The sequence below is a fragment of the Malurus melanocephalus genome, unplaced genomic scaffold, assembly GCF_030028575.1.
Source record: "Malurus melanocephalus ecotype Western Australia unplaced genomic scaffold, MMel_1.1 scaffold_20, whole genome shotgun sequence".
Taxonomy (NCBI): domain Eukaryota; kingdom Metazoa; phylum Chordata; class Aves; order Passeriformes; family Maluridae; genus Malurus; species Malurus melanocephalus.
Window position 1 is genome coordinate 1,047,038 of NW_026623252.1, and position 20,917 is coordinate 1,067,954.

Consider the following 20,917-nt stretch of genomic DNA (forward strand, 5'->3'; position numbering starts at 1 on the left):
GAGCTGGAGCTGGAGCTGTCGGAGGGTGAGCGGGGCCGGGCGCGGGGCCGGGCGGGCTGTGGGGCCGGGCACGGCCGGCGGGAAGGCCGCGGGTGGCTGCTGCAGGCGGCCGGGGCGCGGTGCCGCCGAGGGGGCTGAGGGCGGCGGCTTCGTCCCTCGGCGGGTCCGGACTCCGCTCCCGAGCCCTCGGCCGGGAGCCGGGAGCGGGCGGCGGCTCAGGGCTCGGCCGGGCCTGCCTCGTCCCCCGCTATCCCCGCGGCTGCACCSACCGCCCGCGGCCCCTGCCGCGGTGGGGGCCCCTCAGGAGCGCTTCCAAATGGCCAGTTAGTGTGCAGCTGGATACTCTGAAAAGACAATTTTATTTTAGTTTTAATAGCTGTTCCTAACTCTAGCTAAAACCTTAAGCCTCTCCCTCTGTATCTCTCGTTCATTTCCAACTTTTTTAATGCYTCRCTGTATATACAGGYAGGAATATGGTGATGTTTTCTCCATTTTTRTAGAATCMCAGAATGATTTGGTTTGMAATCGTAAAGCTCATCCATTTCCACTCCCTGCCATAGACAGGGACACCTTCAATTAGACCAGATTATTCCAAGCCCCRTCCWACCTGGCCTTGAAYGCTTCCAGGGATRGGGCAGCCACRGCTTCTTTGGTTRACATGTGCCAGGGCCTCTSCACCCTCAGAGCCAAGAATTTCTTCCCWATAGCCCATGTAACCTTGTGCTYTGTCAGTGGGAAGCCATTATCTCTTGTCCTGTCACTCCAGGCCYTTGCCAAATTCCCTCTCCAGCTCTCTTGGASCTCCTTCAGGCATTGRARGGGKYYYWARGKYYYYTKGGRRSYKTCTCTTCTCCTGTCTGAACMCTCCCAGCTCTCCTTGCCTGGCTCCAGAGCAGAGGGGCTCYRGCCCTGTGCATTAATGAGCCCAGARGTGGCAATATGCARTGCCARGCAAATGGTCASTGTGACCATTTGATGATTTTCTGCCWCCAAAAGGAGAYATCCCTTTCACCTCCAGGTGAGTGTTTGGTGATAACAGCCCTTGTGTGATCCCTGTGGGTGTTAGTCGTGGTATCTTTGTTGGAAAGCCGGGGAAGGATTTTTTGCATAGTGATTCTCTGGCGTGGCCTGTTGTGCAGACAGGCAGGTGTAGGCACTTGGTGTAGGAGAGCATGCCGGGGTGGAGGTGACCGAGACAGCATTTTTTGGGAGCAGTTGCTCATTGCATTTTCCCTAGTTACATTCTCAAGCTGCACCCTGGAACAGAAGAGCTAGAAACCTGTTAATACCATCTGTGGTTTTGGGATTAGGAACATTCAGTGTGCTCCTCAGATGTTGCAGTTTTCAGATCAGCAGGTTCAGATGGGCAAAACTGGGGCTATTTTGCCTCAATGTGYTGCCTGATTCAGGTCATGGTTTCTGAAGTTATTCACGGGTCTGCTGTCTTCACCTCAGGTGTGGAAGCTTTGGTGCAGAGGCAGGGGAGAAGTGTAGGATGGGTGACAGTTGTCCAAGTGTAACGTGTCACTGCATGTCCTGCTGGCACAGTCAGAAGCAGTACCTGGCATGCACTGTTGCTTGTTCGAGACGAGTTCCTGCGCGTGAGCTGAGWCSGTGGCTATGCTGGGTACAGTGGCTYTTCCTGTGTGYCTGCTGACACATGCAGGGATATCCTGGGTCTGGCTCCTCYGCTGTGTAGCTCCTGATTGTTTGTTTGTTTAACTGGTGAAATACTTTTTATAGATGGGTCTGCAGTATGTTAAACCTTTGAGACACCTTAAGTRATTGCACACAGTCCTAGTGCTGTGAGTCTTATGTGGTATGTGTATGGCTGTGTAGCTGCTGGATTAATGAAGTGATTGGATGAAGTGGTGAGTTTGAATTTCTTGACCACTCTGAAGACTTTGTTTACRAGCTTAGATGTGACTCCTTTTCTGTCTTTCCTTAACTTGAAAACTTTGGAAGTAGTAACATCTTGTAATCTATTACATGCTCAGTATCCTGCCACTGCTTGATGTTTGTGTGGGCAGCTTTTAATGGACCCCTCCATCATTAATGCCCAGAACTTGCTTACTTGGAGAGGAAGGAATAGCAATCTAAGATTTCTTATGTTGAATATGCCTCAAGTTAGAGAAGGTCAGTACTTGGGCGGATGTTCCCRTCATCTGAGAGGAAGTGTGAAGGGAGAAGGAGAAAAGGAGAAACGTGAGAGCAAGTTCCTTTCTACTTTGTCTGTGTACTCTGTTAATTTAAATATTGTGTGTGTTGTGATGAGGCAGGAATAATGTCTGTTCCTTTTCATTACATTATTTTCACCTGTAAAAAATAAGTCAGGAAGATGATTAATTGCCTCCTTGAGTTTTGCTTCAGATAATCGTAGCAAAATTTGGGTAAAATATTTGTGTTTAAATGTAGAGGAGAATGGAGACATGACTACACTGGTACTTTCTAAAGGCAACTCAAAATCCTAAGTAGAGCATTAAGCTTAGAAGCATTTCGGATGGGGATGGAATGCCAGTTCATGCCACAATTCCAGTCATGTTCACTGTTATGAATCCTTCAGCTTTACAAGATCTTAATCTCTTACTTGACATTGTTTGTATTCTTCATGTACTAGAAAAATAATAGTTGGGGATAAAAAGTGACCCTAGTATGATACTGCTGTGTTGCTTTCTTATAGCAACACTGATTTCTTTCTTGTTGAAAAAAAAATCAGTGAAACTTGTAAAGAAAACTAAGAGATCTGCCACAACTTTTGGGGGAGATAGGGACAATTTTGAGACCATGCTGGGCACCTAAGCTGAGTTTCGTCTGATGGATCTGTGGACTAAGCTTGCTTACCTTAAGACTCTAAGATGCTGCCGCTTTCTGATGTAATGGAAAGATGCAGAGTTCCCTAATCAGCCTCTCAGGATCTGTGTCAAAGTATGATGAGGATGCTCTGAAGCTCCAGTACTTCAGGTTGTTTATAAGTAACTATTAAACACTGGTGGTTTGGGTTTTGGTTGGTTTTTTGTTTATTTGTTTTGGGGGGTTCACGGTTTTTTTTTTCTTTTTTTCTTCTGTGCTTTGGAAGAGAACCAAGGTTATAAACAGTTCTGAAAAAAAAAAAAATTCTAATCTATGGTGGAGATTGTGTAGGAAAAGCATCAATGTGCATTTTAAAGCACTGTACCTTTCAATGGTGTATATTTGTGTATATTTTTATGTACCTAAATGTACTTGTACACCACTTTGGAATGGGGTCATTTTTTGCTTCTTCCAGGTCATCTGTGCAGGAAGATGCTCATTTCTTCCTTGCTCATCTATGGACAGGATATGTAGGAGTAGAAGTAGTCAAAGATAAAACAATGTAGTGTGTTCATGTAGCAACAAGAACCTGGTATCAGCTTGTGTTTGCTTTGTCTTCTAGGACTGGTGGTGGTGGCAGTGCCCTCAGCCAACAGTTCATGGACTCAAAAACATATGACTATGTTTGTTTCTTTTCTTGGAAATTTTTGTTGCTTGTTGCTGTCTGGATTCAGTGAGTCTGGGTCATTTGGATGCACACCACAGGATTTGTGTTCAGGGAAAATTGGATAAAAGCTGTGGGAAGAAAATTATGGTTGAGGTGGTGTCTGACTGGCGTGTCAATGGTACAACACTTGTTTTTGTCTGAATTTCTGCAACTTGGAATGTTTTGTAAATGGATTTGGGTTTTCTTCTATTTGCCAGGGATTTGTAGGTTGGTCTTACTTTGGACTTGGCGATCTTGGAGGTCTTTTCTAATCTTAATGATTCTRTGAAATAAGCTGAAGTTCTAAACAGAGATTACCTAGAGTAAAGAGGCTGAAGAGATTTTTTTTTTTGCTAGTTTAAATCTATTCCTTTATTCCACCAATTGGGGAGTAATTACTCCACCAGATGGGGAACACTGTTCTCAATGGCTTCTATTAAATAGTCTGCAGGATTAGTTATGAAATAAAAAARTATTTCATGTAGCATACCATCTTAATTGTAACTTCAGTTCTTTGTAACTCTGATTTGAGGGGGAGTATTTTCCAGTTCCTGCCACATTGCTCATGGGTTTCTTCTGAGCCTRGCTGAACTTTAGTGGCAAAGGATGCAGTTTACATGGAGTGGTCRGTGTGCTGGTTGCTCTGCTTCCCCTTCAGATGTTTACATCTGCCTGGACTGAAAGCTGACTCTCGTGTGATTTTTATCCCTATTTTTATATGCTGTTTAAGAAAGGAAGAAGTTGTGTGTGYGACAAGGAAGCTTTCTCTAGGGTTTTATTGTTTTAGGGAGTTTTTTTGCAAGTTTTGGGCATGTTTTGGGGTACTGCAGATAACTCCTGAGTGGAAGAAGATACCAGCTATGAAGTATTTCCTGAAAAAAGTAAAGGTATTTAATGTCTGACTACTTCTGTCCTCCTTGGCCACTGCAATACTTCAGCAAATACCTTTTGTTGGGCTTTTTAAAAAATAAATTGATAAAAGGATACTTTTTTTTGGTCAGAATGCCTGTCTACCTAGAGGTAGTGGTCAGAGCTGAAAAGTTTTAGGTGCTTTTGTTACAATACCAACAGTATTGATGTGGTATTAAATTTCTGTATGTGAAATCAGATGGGGAAGAGACACCCACACAGACCTGCATCCATTTTTTTGTGATAAAGTGTGGTATTTGAGAGTTGAGTTTTTTCTGGTCTTAAAATGGTCATTTTATATTATGGAAGTCTTGGAAATACTTGGAAAGAAATACAATCTGAGGCTGTCAGTGGGAAGAACTGTTGTGACTGGGGAGACAGATGGCACTCTGTGAAACTTGACCTACAGCATCTTTCTTGCTTAATTTCTGGGCYCTCCAACAGAAACTGTTAATTGTGTGATAGTACCTGGGACTTGCCAAATGCCCAAGGGGACTGAGTAAGTCYCCAGTGCTTGTTCTCACATGTTAACACCCAGCACAGGTCTCAGCACCTGGCTGACAYCCTTCAGGCTGTCTCATGTCCTTCKGTCCAGTTTGTGACTGAAATAGTCRTGCTGTGTTCGAAGGGAAGCAGGGGTTTGATGTGTTGATTGGTTTATTTGTTATAAAACAGTCTGTGGCTTGGAGTAGTTACCATTGCACAGTTCACGGTTACTGTATACAAGGGATCCATTTTTCCAGGTGAAAACCCTGTTCCTCACAAAAGGAGCAGATTGTCACTGCTTATTTGCCTGTGCGAAAGTGCTACAGCAGAGGTTTTATCAAAACCTTGCTATGTCCTCAGTAGTATTAATTCATAAATGAGAGATTTAAGAGAGATGGCAGTTGACAGGTGCTGGCAGGTGTTAAGAGTTCAAAGTCCTCTGAATCTTTCTATGTTGGGAGAATAAAATAAATGAACCCGTTTTCTTTTTCTTGCCATATCTCATGTGCTGAATGATCAGAGGAGATGTTTTTTATTCTCCACTCTATTTTGGAAGGTAACAAGAGGCTGGTTAAGGGGCTCTTGTTGAGTTGATCTGAAATATTAGCAACCATGTTAGAAAGGATTGTTGTAGCAGTAGAACAGTATGATTGGCAGTGGTTTTCATCTGCAACACACCTTCTTTTCTGCACTTGTTCCCGTTCCCCCATCATAGTCATTTTCCATCATTGTAATTCTGCTACCCCTCCCTCCCCTTTTTTTTCTTTCCTGCCTTCTGGAACATAGGAGTATTAGAAAGGTATCTCTTCGTAGCTGAGAGTACCCTGACACTTTTCACCTTTAGCTGTTTCTAATGAAACAATTTTGTGAGCCGTGGGGACCTGCAGAAGGACATCCAGTCTATTTTGTTGGCTCTGGCTTCCAGCTTAATAGTGGTCCCCGATGCATTTAGAGGCTTACAGAAAAAAGCACTAAATGTACTATCCTGTTACCTTTGTCTCTGTGAGGAAACAGAAGATTCTGAACCAGGAAAACTGGGAGTGCTAGGTCATCAACTTCCTTTCCAATCAAAGCAGAATTTCACACTCAACCAGTTAGGTGGTTGGGGCTTTTTTTGGTTGTGTTCTGGCTTTCTGCTATAGTTAACSAGTGTGAATAGAAATCTTGTTATTCTTTTATATGTTTCTTTGACAAGGGAGGTTAAAACCTGGTAAGGAAGAAGTTGATGGCAACCTTTATGTTAAGAAAATTAAAGGAAATACATTTTCTTCCAGGTCTTCTTGTGCAAAAATAAGCTTCCCTTAAAATTATAAATTCACWTTTTTGAAGTAAATAGACTTTTATAAAATTTTAATATCTAAAAAAATAAATTAATTTTAATTTATTTTTAAATTAATTTAATAAAATTGAATGCTCTCCTGTGTTCTACCTCCCTATCCTTCCCCTAAACCTAAATTAAGGTCTGCCAATCTTGAAATAATGAAGTGACTTTCTTTTCCATTTGCTTGTTAAAATGCTGTTGAGGTTTTTTTCTTTGGGTTAGTTAGGTTTTTTTGAAAGGGATAAATATTCTTCTGAAATGTGATTTCATTGAGGAAGGGCTRTGGCATCTCTTGGACTAAAGAAGGTGCCTGCTTGATGACTTTTCGTACAGCTGAGTTACAGATGTATCACCCAGTTCTGTTACTTACCCAGTTCTGAAAAACAGGCTTTAATATACCTGTATGCAAATAGAGAGGCAAAACATGTCAGTCTCTCTGATTACAAGACAGTCATTTGGTTATTAAGAATCCTTGTATTTACCTTGGAATAAGTATCAAGGTATTTGACAGTTTCTTGGCACAAGRTTTGTAGCTCTCGAGGAAACATTAGCTCGGTGCATTCGGCTGGGTTTTCTTGAAGTGATGATTGCAGATTCAAAGATTATAGAATCATTTAGRCTGGARAAGACCTCTGAGTTCATGGAATCTGTTACCCCACCATGATGTGCAGTAAAATTGAGTGTATGGTTTTCCTGTGCAGAGGTCAAATAAAGTAGTTCTTCAATGCAGAATTCAGGGGATCAAATTGAAATGTGTGACTGAATCATTAGAGCCTCCAAATCATCTTCATATCCTTTTCTCACTTTCTCACTGTTTTTTTACAGCCTTTCTTCTTTCTCAGGCTGTTGTTTCCCCAGCAGTGCTCAACAGGACACAAAGATGTTAAACTTGGGTTTTTGTTGTTGTTTTCCTCTGTGGAAGCTTGTGCCTTGTGGAGGATGTCTGCAATTTAAAATTCAGTGAAGAAAGAAGCAGCTCTTAATCTTTTRTTTCTATTGTTGCCTTTTAAAGGTCAAGACATTTCTATTTGATTATCTCTGTGTACATGCCTTTAAGAACTTRAAGAGAATTGGTAGATCCAGTTGGGCCTCATCCCTCAACTAGCATGGAGTTTTTGTTCAGTGTTCTTCTGAATGCCAGTGATGTCTGACAAAAATATGCCTCTTGTAGGATTTTCTATTTATGAACACTGAAAGTACACTAATAGCTGATGTGATATGATGAAGATAGATGCAAATCATCTTTTTTTCTGGGTTTTTGTTATAATTCACTGTGGCTCAATTTTCTTTTTTTCAAGTTTTTTGAATTTTTCCTTTTGCTGCTTATAGCCAGATGGCCTCAGARATGGATTGGGTTGAGGGCAGAAAGATGAAAGAGGGTGCCAATACTTCAGCTTAGCTGCAGCATGAATCCATACCCAAAATAAATTTTTCCAGTGTCTGTCTGTATCCGTACGGCTGTTCCTTCAATCTGTCATGGATCCAGCCTCAATGAAACATTGGACTTGCTGATTGTAGCAGCATTTTGTCCTAGAACTTGAAATATGAAAGTTCCTATAAATCATAGTCAATATGTTTGTGTCCCACAGATCTGGGATTCATCAGACGCAAGGAAAATACCAGCCAAGTCAGCATTTTATCAAACAGTGTTTGAAAAGTTATTTGCTTATGGAGAAATGAAAACCTGTATTTGGAGGTGGTTYGGATATAACTGGAGGGCCTTCAGCTCTATCTGTACCAGCTGCCTGTTTATCAAGGCAGAATTCTGTCAAAGTCCCACATTATGAGATTTCTGCCTTACGTTTTAAGGGGTAGGAAATGTTAAGAAAGTGCCAGAATGTGTGGTTGCAAAGAAAGCATGTCAGACAGGCCATGCTGTGGAAGCACACGGGTTGGCACAGTTAGGAAAAGGCACTGTGACCATTGGGACAAAACGTTTGCTGGCAATTGTGTGTTGTCTAAAAAAATCACTGAAATTTCTCATTTCCAATGAGAACTCATTTCAAACTTCAGCTTGCAAAGAATATTCACTGTTTTCAGAGATGGCACCTCAGTGAAGATTTTTCCCTTCATTTTCTTACAGAAACAGTATTTGACGAAAGCAAATTTAGGTTTGAGCATCTTGTCTAAATTTTTTGCTTCAGCTTTCATTTGCTAAGGAACAATCACTAAGAAGCTTAAATATTCATAAACCAGCTAGCTGAGGTTGTGTAGTACATGTTGTGGGAATCAAAATGGTTGTACTGGGATGCTCATTCTTGCTCTTTGCCTTTTTTCTACTACCCTTGGGTTAGATGTACGTGTAGTAAAATGTATAACCTTGAAACTGCTTAACAATCAAGCAGATGATCCCAGAGTAACTCCTGGCAGGAGCTAGAGYTCTTTCCCCCTTCCCCCAACCACCTTGGTCAAGTGAAAACGTTAAAAGCTTCACTCTGGAGGTTCTCCCAGTTGGAYTCTGCATAGTGTCAGTTGACTTCTGGGCTACGCATAACTGTACACATGAACACCAGTGAAGTCAGGATTAGTTTGTCTTCTGTGGGTTTGTGTATTGTATTTTCGCCATGTGTTTGTCTGCCTTTAGCAGTTTGGGAAACTGAGAAATAATCTATTCTGTGGTGGTCAGATCCAGAACCGTGGCTGGATGTGTCAGTTTGAGCAACAGTGCAGGAGTCAGGGCGATGGACGTTGTTGTCCCTGTACTCACTTTCCATCTACAGCCTTCTTGTTAGAGASGGTTTGGGTTACTTTCATGAATAATTCAATCAACCAGGCTGTTTAAAAGCATTACTTATAGTAATCAAGCAGTGTGATCATGCTACAGATGAAGGAATGTGTTAAGGAAATGGGTATTTTTAAACAGGAAACTTTGTTCTGATGAACTTAGTGGAACAAATTATGTCTGTGATTCTAGACTTTTCACGGTTGTAAAGCCAGTATTAGATATATCAGCAACTATTGCCTAAATAAATGCAGTCGGTATTTTTCTTCTGGTTTGGGCTTTAGCAGATATTGAAGTGCTCTGATTTGGTTTGATTTGGTTTCCATAGGATATCAGTTTATCGGTGCCTGAGACTGACAATTAGGAAATGAGACTCTTCCCTTCCTAGCAAAAGGTGTTTTCAGGTGTCCTTCATAATGTTTAGATTCTGCTAATTGAAAGAACTTCAGGTGCTGGGAATACCTGTAGCAGAGGTGTTTACAGAAGGCAGGGGCTGCTCCAGAGACCATGGGATGAAGATCTGCAAAAGGTGTCACTATGGTTATTGTCCTTTCCTTTTCCAGTGAAACTGCTTTTCCTTTGATCTTTACTTCATTGTTACAAGTTACCTCAAGTAACTTGTGGCACAACCCCCACAAAACTACGAAAACCTTCCTTGACACACATATTCTGTGTGGCTTGATATGCTAATCTTAAACTACTGCTAAGATTATAAATAATAKTTTAAATTATAAAATGGCTGTTATAAATCCTTGTATGTGTTACTTTTGTCCTAGCAAGCTGTGTGGGTCTTAAATTCTGAGATAAGCATGTGTTGCAGAATTGTAGCAGGGTATTTGGGTTCATGAAGATGATTACAGGCTGGTTTGAGACAGAGGARGAGTAGCAGAATGCTTAGTGAAACYAGAAAATGGCAGATAGTMATAAGAAATGAATAGAGTTTTGTATTTCTGTTTAAAATGGAAGCCATATAAATTAGATTTGACAAATTCAGTGGCTGAGTATGTACTTACACAACTGCTATATTGCTGATCCTTCTTCCTGGCAGGACCAGTGTTCCCTGGCCTGCATCCAGAGGGAAAAAAGCTAAAAATCATTTTAAATGCACAWAACTTATGAATAGCTAGTAACTGACAACTTGTTCTTGTGATCATTRCATGTCTTCTGTGCCCTGCAGCACCTTGCTGCATCTTCCATGGGCAAGCTCTTGCATCAGGGCTGTTTTTACCGTTTATTTGGTTTGTTCCCTTTTTGGGTTAGGCACTTTTGGCCACTATTGTGCTACAAACAGGTAGATTTTTTTCTCACTGTGGAAAGAGCTTTTTCTTGGTTTTATGCATTTCTGTCCAAAGTATTTGGCGCTAGTGATAACCTATGAGGTTTTTTGGAGGCTTTAGTGAATATTTGTCAATAGTGAACTGATAGACACTTTATGCTTAACTTGGAGCTGTGCTCTGCAGGGCTTCAGTCACGTGTTGGTGCAGCTGGTGCAGTTTGGGAAGCCCAGTAAACTGACTCATGACAAGAGGTAGCCTTGCTGTGTTCAAACAAGCAATGTTTTGACACTGCAAAATAAAGAGAGATTCTGAATCGGTATGAGATAATTCCCTGGGATGATTGAAGGGAACTGTGGGATAGATTGATGACTCATGCAGTAGTGATGTTATCAAAATTGTGTTCGTCACATGAAATAGGTTCTCAATGCCCTTTTATAAGGGAAACTATGAGCTGCAAAACTTGAGACCTTATTTTGTGGCTCTTGTCACTGGATGTCGTACTGGGGAGAATGACTSCAGTAAAATTGTTACCTGATGCTGTGTAAAGAACACTGCCTAATCTTGTGCTAGAAGGACAGTATGACCGTTCACTAGAAGATAATGTTGTTGTTTTGTAATTACTAAAAGTATCTTCCACAAAATGTGGTTCAGATTAATTTAAATAGAGATATTTCTATAAGCACTGTACTGTATTTCTGTAAGCTGCCCCACCCCATCCCCCCCATCGAAACCYCAAAAAAAGTTGACATACTACCTTCAGATGATTACCCTGGTGATAGTATCGTAACCTTTGCAGGTTTTTCTGTTTGTAGACATTTTTAATAACAGTGAGCTGTTATGTATTCAGTGGAATTAAACCATTGGTGCTGCATGGTAAATGGCAATGGGTTATATTTTGAGATGAGGAAAAATTTAGGTTTGAAGGAAGTGCGGTTGCCAACTTTATAGGAATTGGTGTTACACCTTTGAGACTCATCTTCAGGGTTTTTTTATATGTTTCAAGAAAGTTTCTAATGTCTGGGTTTTCACATGACACTTCTGATTACATGAGTTTATGACACTTCTTGATTACATGAGTTTATTAGCGAAGATTCTGAGCAGTAGGTCCTTGACTGAGGGCTATTTAAAGTGAGGCATAAGCATAAACACAGMATCTGTCATTTGACAGAAGAATGTTGCATTGATGCCTTTAACCTTCTTTTGATTTTTCAGTAGATCTTACTGGATCTTGACACCTTGTTAATAACCTTGTTTAATTGYTGATTTCCAGCTTCAGCCAGATTTCTGGCTTTTTTAGTAGAATTTCTGTCTTTTGTGCTCACAACAGAAAAAGTAACAGGATCTTAAGGAAAATCTGCRTGCAGACTATTGACTTTGAAATTACTTTTCCTTCTTTCCCAACTGCAGTGACTTGTAGAGTTTTTTAGGGATGTTGGATTAGGCTGACATGAGTAGAATTTCTTGAGATTCCTTGAGAAGTTCTTGTTTTCAGTCTTTGTTCTTCTGGAGGCTTTCTAGAATCTTTGGAAGAGGCAACTGTAGCAACTGTAAAAGCTTTCAAATTTTCAATTCTTTAAAGATCTTTCAGAATTTGGGAACTAATATTACTTTCTAAATGTATGAATAAATCAGTTGAGCTGTTGAAAGAGCACTTGAGCATCTAATAGAAATATATAAGGATTTGAAATTATTATCCACCTATGTCAGGTTTGGAGTGTTTTAAACTCATGGTTTATGGGTTAAATCATGTACATTGGAAAAATTGTCTAGACAGTTAAAGAAAACTAGAATACCTTTGTTCCTGAGAGAAGTTAAACTTCTGGGGGAATGTCTAGTTTCTGAAACTGGAGGATTTAGCCAGGCAGCTGTAGAGAATATAGGATTACTGGGATTCAGTGGTTTTCATAAGACCAAGGCACATCCTAAGAAAACACATAAAAATCTGAAAAGCTCTGCAGTTCGGAGGTATTGGAAAGTTTAAATTGCAGAATTTTGGCTGAAAAATAGAGCTGTTAACAATGGTATGCCAAGAGAGTTTTCTTGGGAAAGGAGCTGCATTTCCAAAAGCAAAATCTTGTTCAAATACATGCAGATGTGTGTGTGTGTATATATATATACATATATATATATATAAATTGATGGTTTTAGAACTCTCTTACCAGACATCTGGTGAGTCTTTATTTTTCCAGGAATGAAAATCAAAATGCTCATGAATTTAAAAAGTCATGAGAGAAGTGAAATTTTTTTTCCTGGTCGTCATCAAGTCTGGAGAGAGAGAAGACTGGAGAACTTCAGAAACCTAGTCCAGATGAATGGGCAGACGAAGTGAAGCAGCATTTGTTCAGGTTACATCAGCAGCTTCTACATATTAGATTAGCAGGAATTTAATTGATTTAAAATTCCACAGCTGTTTATGGAACACATCAAGGCCATTAGAGTGTCTTCTGATCATCAGTTAAAATGAAGGGACTGATTACAGCTATTTGAAATCCTTAACTCTGAGAGTATCTGCGTTTTCTGTATTAGCAATGTAGGGAGTTCTTTATGCCAATCTAAAGTAATGTAGATGCCTGAACAGGAACAGCTTTGTCTCATGAATGCTTAAACCATTTATCAAACAATTTAAACATGATTTGGGGTGTCAATTTAAAAAATGCTGGTGTTTTCCATTTATCACAGAAATTGTCTGAGTCTTGGTAATTGAAACAGTCACTGCCATAAGAGATGGAAAAAGCAAGCAGCCCTTTAGCATAATCCTTTGAAACTCACGGGTTTGCTGAAGTGGTTCTGGCCATTTTAATGGTTAATGAATTTTTAATAATAAATAATAAACCACTTCAGTATAGTGGTGCCATTTAACAAAACCTTTCAATTATCTGAGAAAGTACATTTGGAAAGATAATGTCTGTGGTGCTGAGGGTTTTGGAGACAATTGTTAAAACCTATTGTTTTGAACTTGGACAGCTTCATTGCTGATGAATTTCTTGTGTGGAGAGGTATTCCAATTGCCTAGTTYAAATGTGAGAGATTGAGTAAAAACCAGCTTATCAGTAGCTTGCATGATTCTTCATGTGTCTCGAATCTATTCTAATGCAGTTCATACAAGGTGAAAGCAGATCTTTGAAGATACTGACWGTTGTGCTAACAGTAGCATCTCTTCTTGGGTTTGGGTTTTTTGGGGTTTTTGGTGCCATTTTCTTGGKTTTGTTTTGTTTTGAAGTTCTTGGGTGGTCCTGCTTTCTGTCCCACATCCAGTCCCAAGCATCCAACAGGTTGTTGTTGCTTCATCAGGTTTCAATAACAGCAAGAGTTGCTGCTGGTGATCTTGGAGGTAATTTGAAATAAATCCACACTCAGACTATRTCTGAATTTAGGATTAGTTGACTTTTCATACTGTGACATGTCTGAATAAGACTGTTTTGAATATAAACAAGTAGAGAKTTTCTGGTTTAGGATGAAAAAATTGGAACAGGTGGTGACTTCTTCACAAGTACTGCCAATCTGTGCCTTTATCCATGACCTTCCTGTTTATGAGCTCCTGCATTCTGAAGCCTYTTCTCTCTTGGCAAAAGAATTAAAMCAGGTACCTATTCAATGTTCTGTTTATTGAACAATGTCTCTTCAGTGCTTTGGATGAGTCATGGGTCTTGTTGAAAAATAAATGTAGTCATGTAAATTTTCCCAGCACTTGCRCGCAAGGGTCTTTGTTGGACTGAATGGATAAGCTTAAATCCAATATTTTTGTACTCCTGTATTTGTAAGTGCAATAGTTTGTCTAAGCTTACATTCTGGACACTCAGAGGTATGTTAGTACTGGGTAGCATTGCATTGGTGGTGTTTTTATACTGGGTCTCACTGTTAAGGCGTCAAATATGTGACCTTTCCAAATTTAATCRATAAATATTGTTTTAAGGGAATTGCTTGCAATCTTTTTATTTTAATAAAGAGATTCCAAGTGATTAAGTGATTAGCAATTACTTAATAGTGCTCAGTGTTAAGGAGCTGTGGTGGAAAAAGCTGCTTGTAATGGAAGAGCTTGAGGAAAGCAGAACTGTTTGGWGTCCGGTGAAAGAACTTTGATGTTTTGTTACCTTCCTTGAAACTAGGTTTTGTTGAAACATTTTTTTTAATTGAACCTTTTTTGCATCCTGGGTTTTGGATGGGCCTGGTGCAGAATACATCCTCAGCAGTTGTTCTGGGGGCATCCAAAAGGGAGCAGGTCCCTCTCTTCCCATTGCAATCCTGCCTCATGCATCCGCACCCTTTGCATCCCTGCCTGTGTTTCTCACAGTTCTGCTGTTGCACCCCTCCTCAGCCCCCCTCGTGATGGACAGTTTGCAGCTCATTTGGGTGACCTTTCAACAGCTCTGGCATTAATGACAGCGCCTAAGCTGTGCACAAGATTTGAGGTGAGCCCTCTGTGAATGTCTATGGTGTGGACATAGTTAGTGATGTGATAGTAAGAAGCTGGAATGATTAGAAATCACTAATGAAAAGCAATTTAATGATACGACCTTAGCAACAGAATTATAAATTATATTAATTATATCATAATTATAAATTAGAATATTTTAATAATATTATGGATGTTATAACACTCATTATATAGTAACTATAAATTTTAATTAATTGCCTGGTTTAATGGAAGGTGCACCTGACCATAAAAGGGCGTTCAAACCAGATGAGCTTAAGGTCCCTTCTATCCAAACCATTCTGTGATTCTATACRTATGATCACCTCCYAARCAGCAGCATTTTTAGTTGGTTTCTCAGGTTTGGTCCAGTTAAAGGCACTTTATATTTCTCATGTGATTGACCATTGAATACTTTTTTTCTTACAGTAGGATTAGTAAAGGTAAATAACCAAGTAGCTGGGTAAGGACMTTTAGAGGCAATGCCATCGAATACATGGGTACAGGATCAAAGGATGCAGGACAGAATCCATATCCATATGCATATTTTGGGAAACAGCAATTGCAAAGATTAGGCAGAAGTGGTAAGGAAGAATWAGTGAATGAATGTACTGCCAACCTGTCTCTTCCAGATCATCATTAATGTTGCTAACTAAAGATATTTTACTGCAAAAGAATATTTTTCAAGACTTTGATGATCACTGCATGGGACATTCTGGAAACATGTTTGATTTGTACTGGAGTTGGTTCATTTTTTTCTCCCTAACATGCTTTTTTTTTAAGCAGCTGATTTAAAAATTATTCTTGTGTTCAGTACTTTATTATGCTAAAGATGCATTTTACAATAGCGTTTTAATAAGCCTTGCTTCATAGAAAATACTGTTGGTGAGCCCCTGCCATGGTAGCAGCCTGGGCTGCGTGTCACCTGCATGTTATATCCAGCCTCACACAGGGCTTAAGCATCTGAGACTGCACCAAACCTGGCTTTCCTTTGGCTCTTTTTAACCAGATAAATGAGTAAAAAGGTGCAGTTGGCAGAAATCACAGAATGGGCCAGGTTGGAAGGGAACRCAGTGGGTCATCTGGCCCAAYCTCCCTGCTCTGCATTTTGTTGCCAACATTTGGTTTTTGCTGTTCAGGGAGAGCTCCAGTTCATCAGAAAACACGCTTAGCAAGTAGTGTTGCAACTGGAAATAAATTGTAAATAAGTTTAGCCACCACAGGGGCCCATGCTGGGGCTTCCCAAGTGTGCAAGCACTGAACTGTTCTGGTCCTAATAGGGATTGATGGTTTTTTTCTCCTGCCATGAGAGGATGTTTGTGTGCACCAGCTGGCTTGTTTTGCTGCCTCCTTCTGTGAATAATTCAGCTGGTTTCTTTTGTTTTCCTTTTTTTTYCCYAGTTTATCATTTTGTAGTTCAGCCAGGATCTCTGAATCATTCATTTGATTCTTTTGTGATCATGTCTGATGATCCAATGTGTTAGTGAGGTCTGATTTTATAGGTAAAATTATATTGTATTATGTTATTTATGTAGCTGTAAGATGAATACTGATGAATTTTGGTTTTAATTATGCTAGTGTTTTATTTTAAGAAATCACAATGTCTGCATTCACCACAAAATTTTGCCCAGTAGCCGCCTCCACTCACCCCAGTTATTTCAAGAGTAACTGTAAATCTTTTCTTTAAAAGCGTGGTTTTACAGTGCATGTGAGGGCATGGTAATGATGTGCTGGGAAACTAATCAAAGCTGAAACTTAGACCTAGAAATCTATCAAAAATGTTTCATAGTTTACAAATTGAAATAATTTGTGTGTATGTTTTTAATATACTYTGTGAATTTTAAGTGCTGTATGGCTGTTTGAGTGTTTTGGGGTTTGGTGGTGGGTTTTTAAATTATTTTCATGGTCTCATAAATGAGTTAGATATTTCCATGGTCATGGATTTTTGAATCGGGCTACTTCAGTCTTTAGTGTGGTGTGTCATGCTTAAAACGGCATCTCAGCTGTGATCTTTGTGGTTACTACCAAGTTTGAATATGACCTTCTTGCMAGTAGTAAATATTAAATGCTCTATTGTCTGTAAAATACCTGTGGCTGACAGGGTAACTTCTTGCATATTAGCGGAGGGAGGGAAAAAAAATCAATGTTGCTGATATCCAAAAACACACTATAAAAATAAAGCTTCATACCAGTTTAATAGTGTGAAGTATCTTCAATGTGATAATTAATCACTGTGCCTTGTATAATGAGTCTGTGAAGGATATAAAAGGAAAATAAAATGTAATTTAAAAAGTCTTTCCTTTATGATTCCAAAATATCTAGTTGTTTCTAGATTTGCATCTTTTGGGGCAGTTTTCATGGAATCCTTTGAGGAGTACCATCAGTGACTTGGTTCAAGCAATTATTTCTGGCCTCATTCAATATAGTGGTTGGTTGCTACATGTCAGACAGTTATTCTACTTTGATATTTTATCCTTGATGCATCTARGAAGTGACAAAAAGAAACTCTGAGTATTTCCATTTCTATAGTACACTGAGATTTTGGTTGTTTTGAAATAGCATTTTTGTGATAGGGAACACATTGTATATAYACAGCATTCTTTCTAAAGCTTTTCACTTTGGAATCTTACCAAAATAACTGTGTCAGAGAATAATTTTTGGCTTGAATTTTAAAAGATCCYGTCCGTTGATCTGCCTGACCACTCCTAGTCTGTTTTTTTCCAACTTCTTTTGTTGGCTTTTGTGGGAGCAGACAGTAGGTTCCCTATGAGCCAGATGATTCCCATTCCTTCTGCCCCGTGCACGTAACTTTCCTCAGCTTTTTTAAGGGGATGGCAATGTTACTGATCACCATCATTATGACAACTGGAAGCTGTTCCAGTGTGAGAGATGATGTTCACCCACAGGTGTACACATGTCTGGCGTCTGTCAGTCTGTGTCTGTGTTTTGCAGTGAGCCTCAACAGCATAGAAGGGAAACCGTAGAGTTTGAGCTTTTCAAAGCTCTCCCCTGTGGACCGAGCTTAAGGATTTACTGCAGCAGTGGAAGAACAATTCATTAATTCGGCTTAACTGAGCCTAGGAAATGCTGCTAAGGCTGCTTTTGTCATCTGGTTATTTAACCTTCTTTTGTGCTRTCAAATGCTGACTCCTGGCAGTTGAAGCAAGTAAGTGTTTAAGCCAGGCAGTTCCAGAGCTAAAAAGGAGAAGCTCTCTCTTCTTCCTACRTGCACACACAGTTCACAAGTGTGGGTTGTATGGAACAGAATAACCTGGAATGCACTGACTTTGCACATCCTCTCTGAATGGCAGGATTCACCCACCTTGACTTTTTTAAGCTGTAAAATGTAAGTGTTGTCATTGTCCTGAAACTGCTTTGAAACTTGAAGGTGAAAAGGTGGTATGTAAATGTRTCAGAATAGAATTTTCTAATTCTCATTTAAGATTTTCTAATTCTAAATGTTACTTTCAAATTTTCTAATTCTAAATATTACTTTGCATTGCTTTGCCAATTGCAAAATTCCTAATGGCTTGATCAAACTAAATTTATTCTTTTTAATAATTTCTTCGGTAATTTATTAGGCAATTAATGGTATTGTAAAATAGTCCCACTGTGTAATTGTGAACAAAATGGAAAACCAAATCTTTAGCTATTGTTGTATTGGTCAAATTCCTTCCCTTTCTATCATTAAAGTACATATAATTAGCTAGTCAGTATTTGCCAAGTGTCTAGAACTTGATGTTTCATTGATTCTGTTGTATGTGCAAAGGTTTAATGAAATTCTGCATTTAGATAGTTGTATATCACCATGCTACCACTCTTACATCAGACAAGTTTTGTACTTTGATAACTTAATTTCCCTCAAAGGGATGCGAGTTCTGCTGCAAATTAAGAATTACCACTAACATACATTTTCAGTGAAGTCGTGCTGAACTTCTAATACAGCTTCAAAGGCATCGTGATGCTCTCAGGATGTTTCAAATAGGGTCTTTGAAATAGAATTTCCAATAGCTTAGTCAAATGTATCACCATATGGAATGATCAGATGTCATTTCCATTTTAAAGAGATGACTGGAATATGAAAGATTCCAATCAAGATGTTTTCACAGTTCACTTAGCTCATCATATGCAAACTAAATTGAGGTATCAGTCGACCTACCAGATGTGGTAGGCACAGACCTACCAGAGCCCATATCTGAGTGTTGGCAGCAAGTGTTGGCTGCTGTAGAGTTTGGAGATCCAGAACTTTCTTTGATTGCAAGTAATGATTTTCATCTTTTATTTCCTTTATTGCCTGTTGATCAGTTTGACTTTTGCCTGATTTACAYAAGTGTAGTGTCTGGGAGAGCATGTAAGAAGTAACCACATCTTGGAAYGGGTACTAGTAGTAGGTTTGGAAGAGTTGGTCTGGTTCCTATATTTAGGTGGTGATTAAAGCTTGAGGGTTAAGTAAAAATGWTTGTGAACTGTGACGGGCAGAATCTTTTGGCGACACGTCTGTGTGTCCTGGTTTGAAGGTCACAGGTGTGCATATGGAGAAAATACATCCCAAACCACTTCCAGTTTTCTTTAGGCTGTTAARTATCTGCCATTTTTTTGTTACCTTCTGCCATCTTTTCCAATGTTTCTGTAGTTTYTCTTAAATTATTTGTATTTTGATCTTTGATCCATCTTCAGGGACTTTTTAAACAAGGTTGTTTAACATGTAGAATTAGCAATAATGTCTGCTGCATTGATTCTTTCACCTCCACCAACTTTTAAAATAGTGACAGCCTATCGCAGAATTATGGGGGATATACTTTAAATACTTCCAGATGACATGTGAGTTATGTTTTGGACTGGCAACTTGCCTGCCTTTCTAAACCATCCAGGAGCCACCACTGCAGACAAAAGCCAATGTTTATGCCCTTGACTTTTATCTTGAAGGARCTGGCAAAGATTTCTGCAGTGATTTATCGAGGTGATGTACCTGCGATTGACTGTCCTCATCAGTGGCCAAACAGTGCWGTTCTTAAAGGTTTCCTCTTGCAGACCTGATCCAGCTCATTAGGTTCATCCATGTTTAGTGCAAAGTCAGCGCATTTAGAAATATCTCTGCTCTTGACCTCTGCAAATTGGGGACCAGGAGCCATTYCCCTGTCTTTAGCAAGTGCCAGGCTCTCAAAGATCCACCCTCAGCTCTATTTAGTGAATTTGGCATTGAGATTCTGTTAGGTCTAGTGCTAATACAGTGAAATAGAATCACGCCTGGGCAGAATCAGGGTAAACATATGACCGGTTCTTGTGTGCACTAATGAAGAATATACTTTTTATAGRTCATTTTAAGAAATGCCAACACTTTCATCTCTCTCTGGATTAATTTTCTGGGCACCTCTGACATATTTTACAATATATACTTTACAATGCTTCAGATATTTCAAGTAAAGATCTCTTCCAAGTAGAGCTCTAACAGCTTAGCCCAGTGTCTGTCTTTATGCAGGCTTCCCAGCTGCTTTGCTGAGGCCGAGGAACCTCAGATTGCTTTTGTGTAATTCAGCARCTCAGGAGAAAGTGAGGCTAAATGGCAGCAGCTGTGGCCCCGGTGTACCAGATGTGGCAAAGCGACTCTTTTTGGAAGAAATGAGGGATCACAAAAAAACCATATGATGGGTTAATCCCCCTGAGACTCTGGGGGCGAGGGGGAAAACAGTTGTCAGGAAGAGCCCACCCCCAGGCTTTGGAGAAAGGAACAAAGCACAGCCKGACCTGCCACAGCACTGCAGAAGGTGACAGAGATGCTTTTGACTTCGTCCTTTGCTTAACCTCTTTCAAGGGAAGTCTTTCAAATCAGCGTTCCAGCCAAATCAAAGAATTTCCAAGTGCAGCAAGATGCCAGTGTGAAGTACTCTGGTTTAAATGGGWCTCTCTCTTCAACCCTGCCTTTTGATCAGTGCTTCCATGGCTTACCTGTGCAGTTGGGTGGTACCTGGCAGGAKCTGAGCTGTGCAGAGRGTTGAGATAAGGATTATGTGGAGCATTTATGAAGCTGTGAAAATTGATGTCTTCACTGAGCTTATAGTGCAGCACATTTGTGTAAGGTACAGTTGTGATCCTTAAAGAATTTGCTAAGCTTTAATCTTCCAAATTATTTCTGGTTTAAGAAAACTGTTCTTTCTGTTGGATTGGGGTTTTTTTTTTAAACTTCATGACTGAAAATGATGCATCTCTTCTGATATCCTTTTCCTTTTTTTCTTAAAAAATGTAGTTTGTCATTTTGACCATCTGTTCCCAGGCAGACAATTCTGCTTGGACATTT

At 39.7% G+C, this 20,917-nt stretch overlaps 1 protein-coding gene across 1 annotated transcript in view; it reads left to right on the top strand.

Annotated features, from left to right (window-relative positions):
- Positions 1 to 20,917, top strand: part of DIP2A (disco interacting protein 2 homolog A) — a 78,320-nt gene that overhangs the window by 1,148 nt on the left and 56,255 nt on the right. The window contains exon 2 of the mRNA XM_057389797.1: positions 4 to 25. Within this exon, the coding sequence (XP_057245780.1) occupies positions 4 to 25 (22 nt within the window). The remainder of the gene's footprint in view (positions 1 to 3; positions 26 to 20,917) is intronic.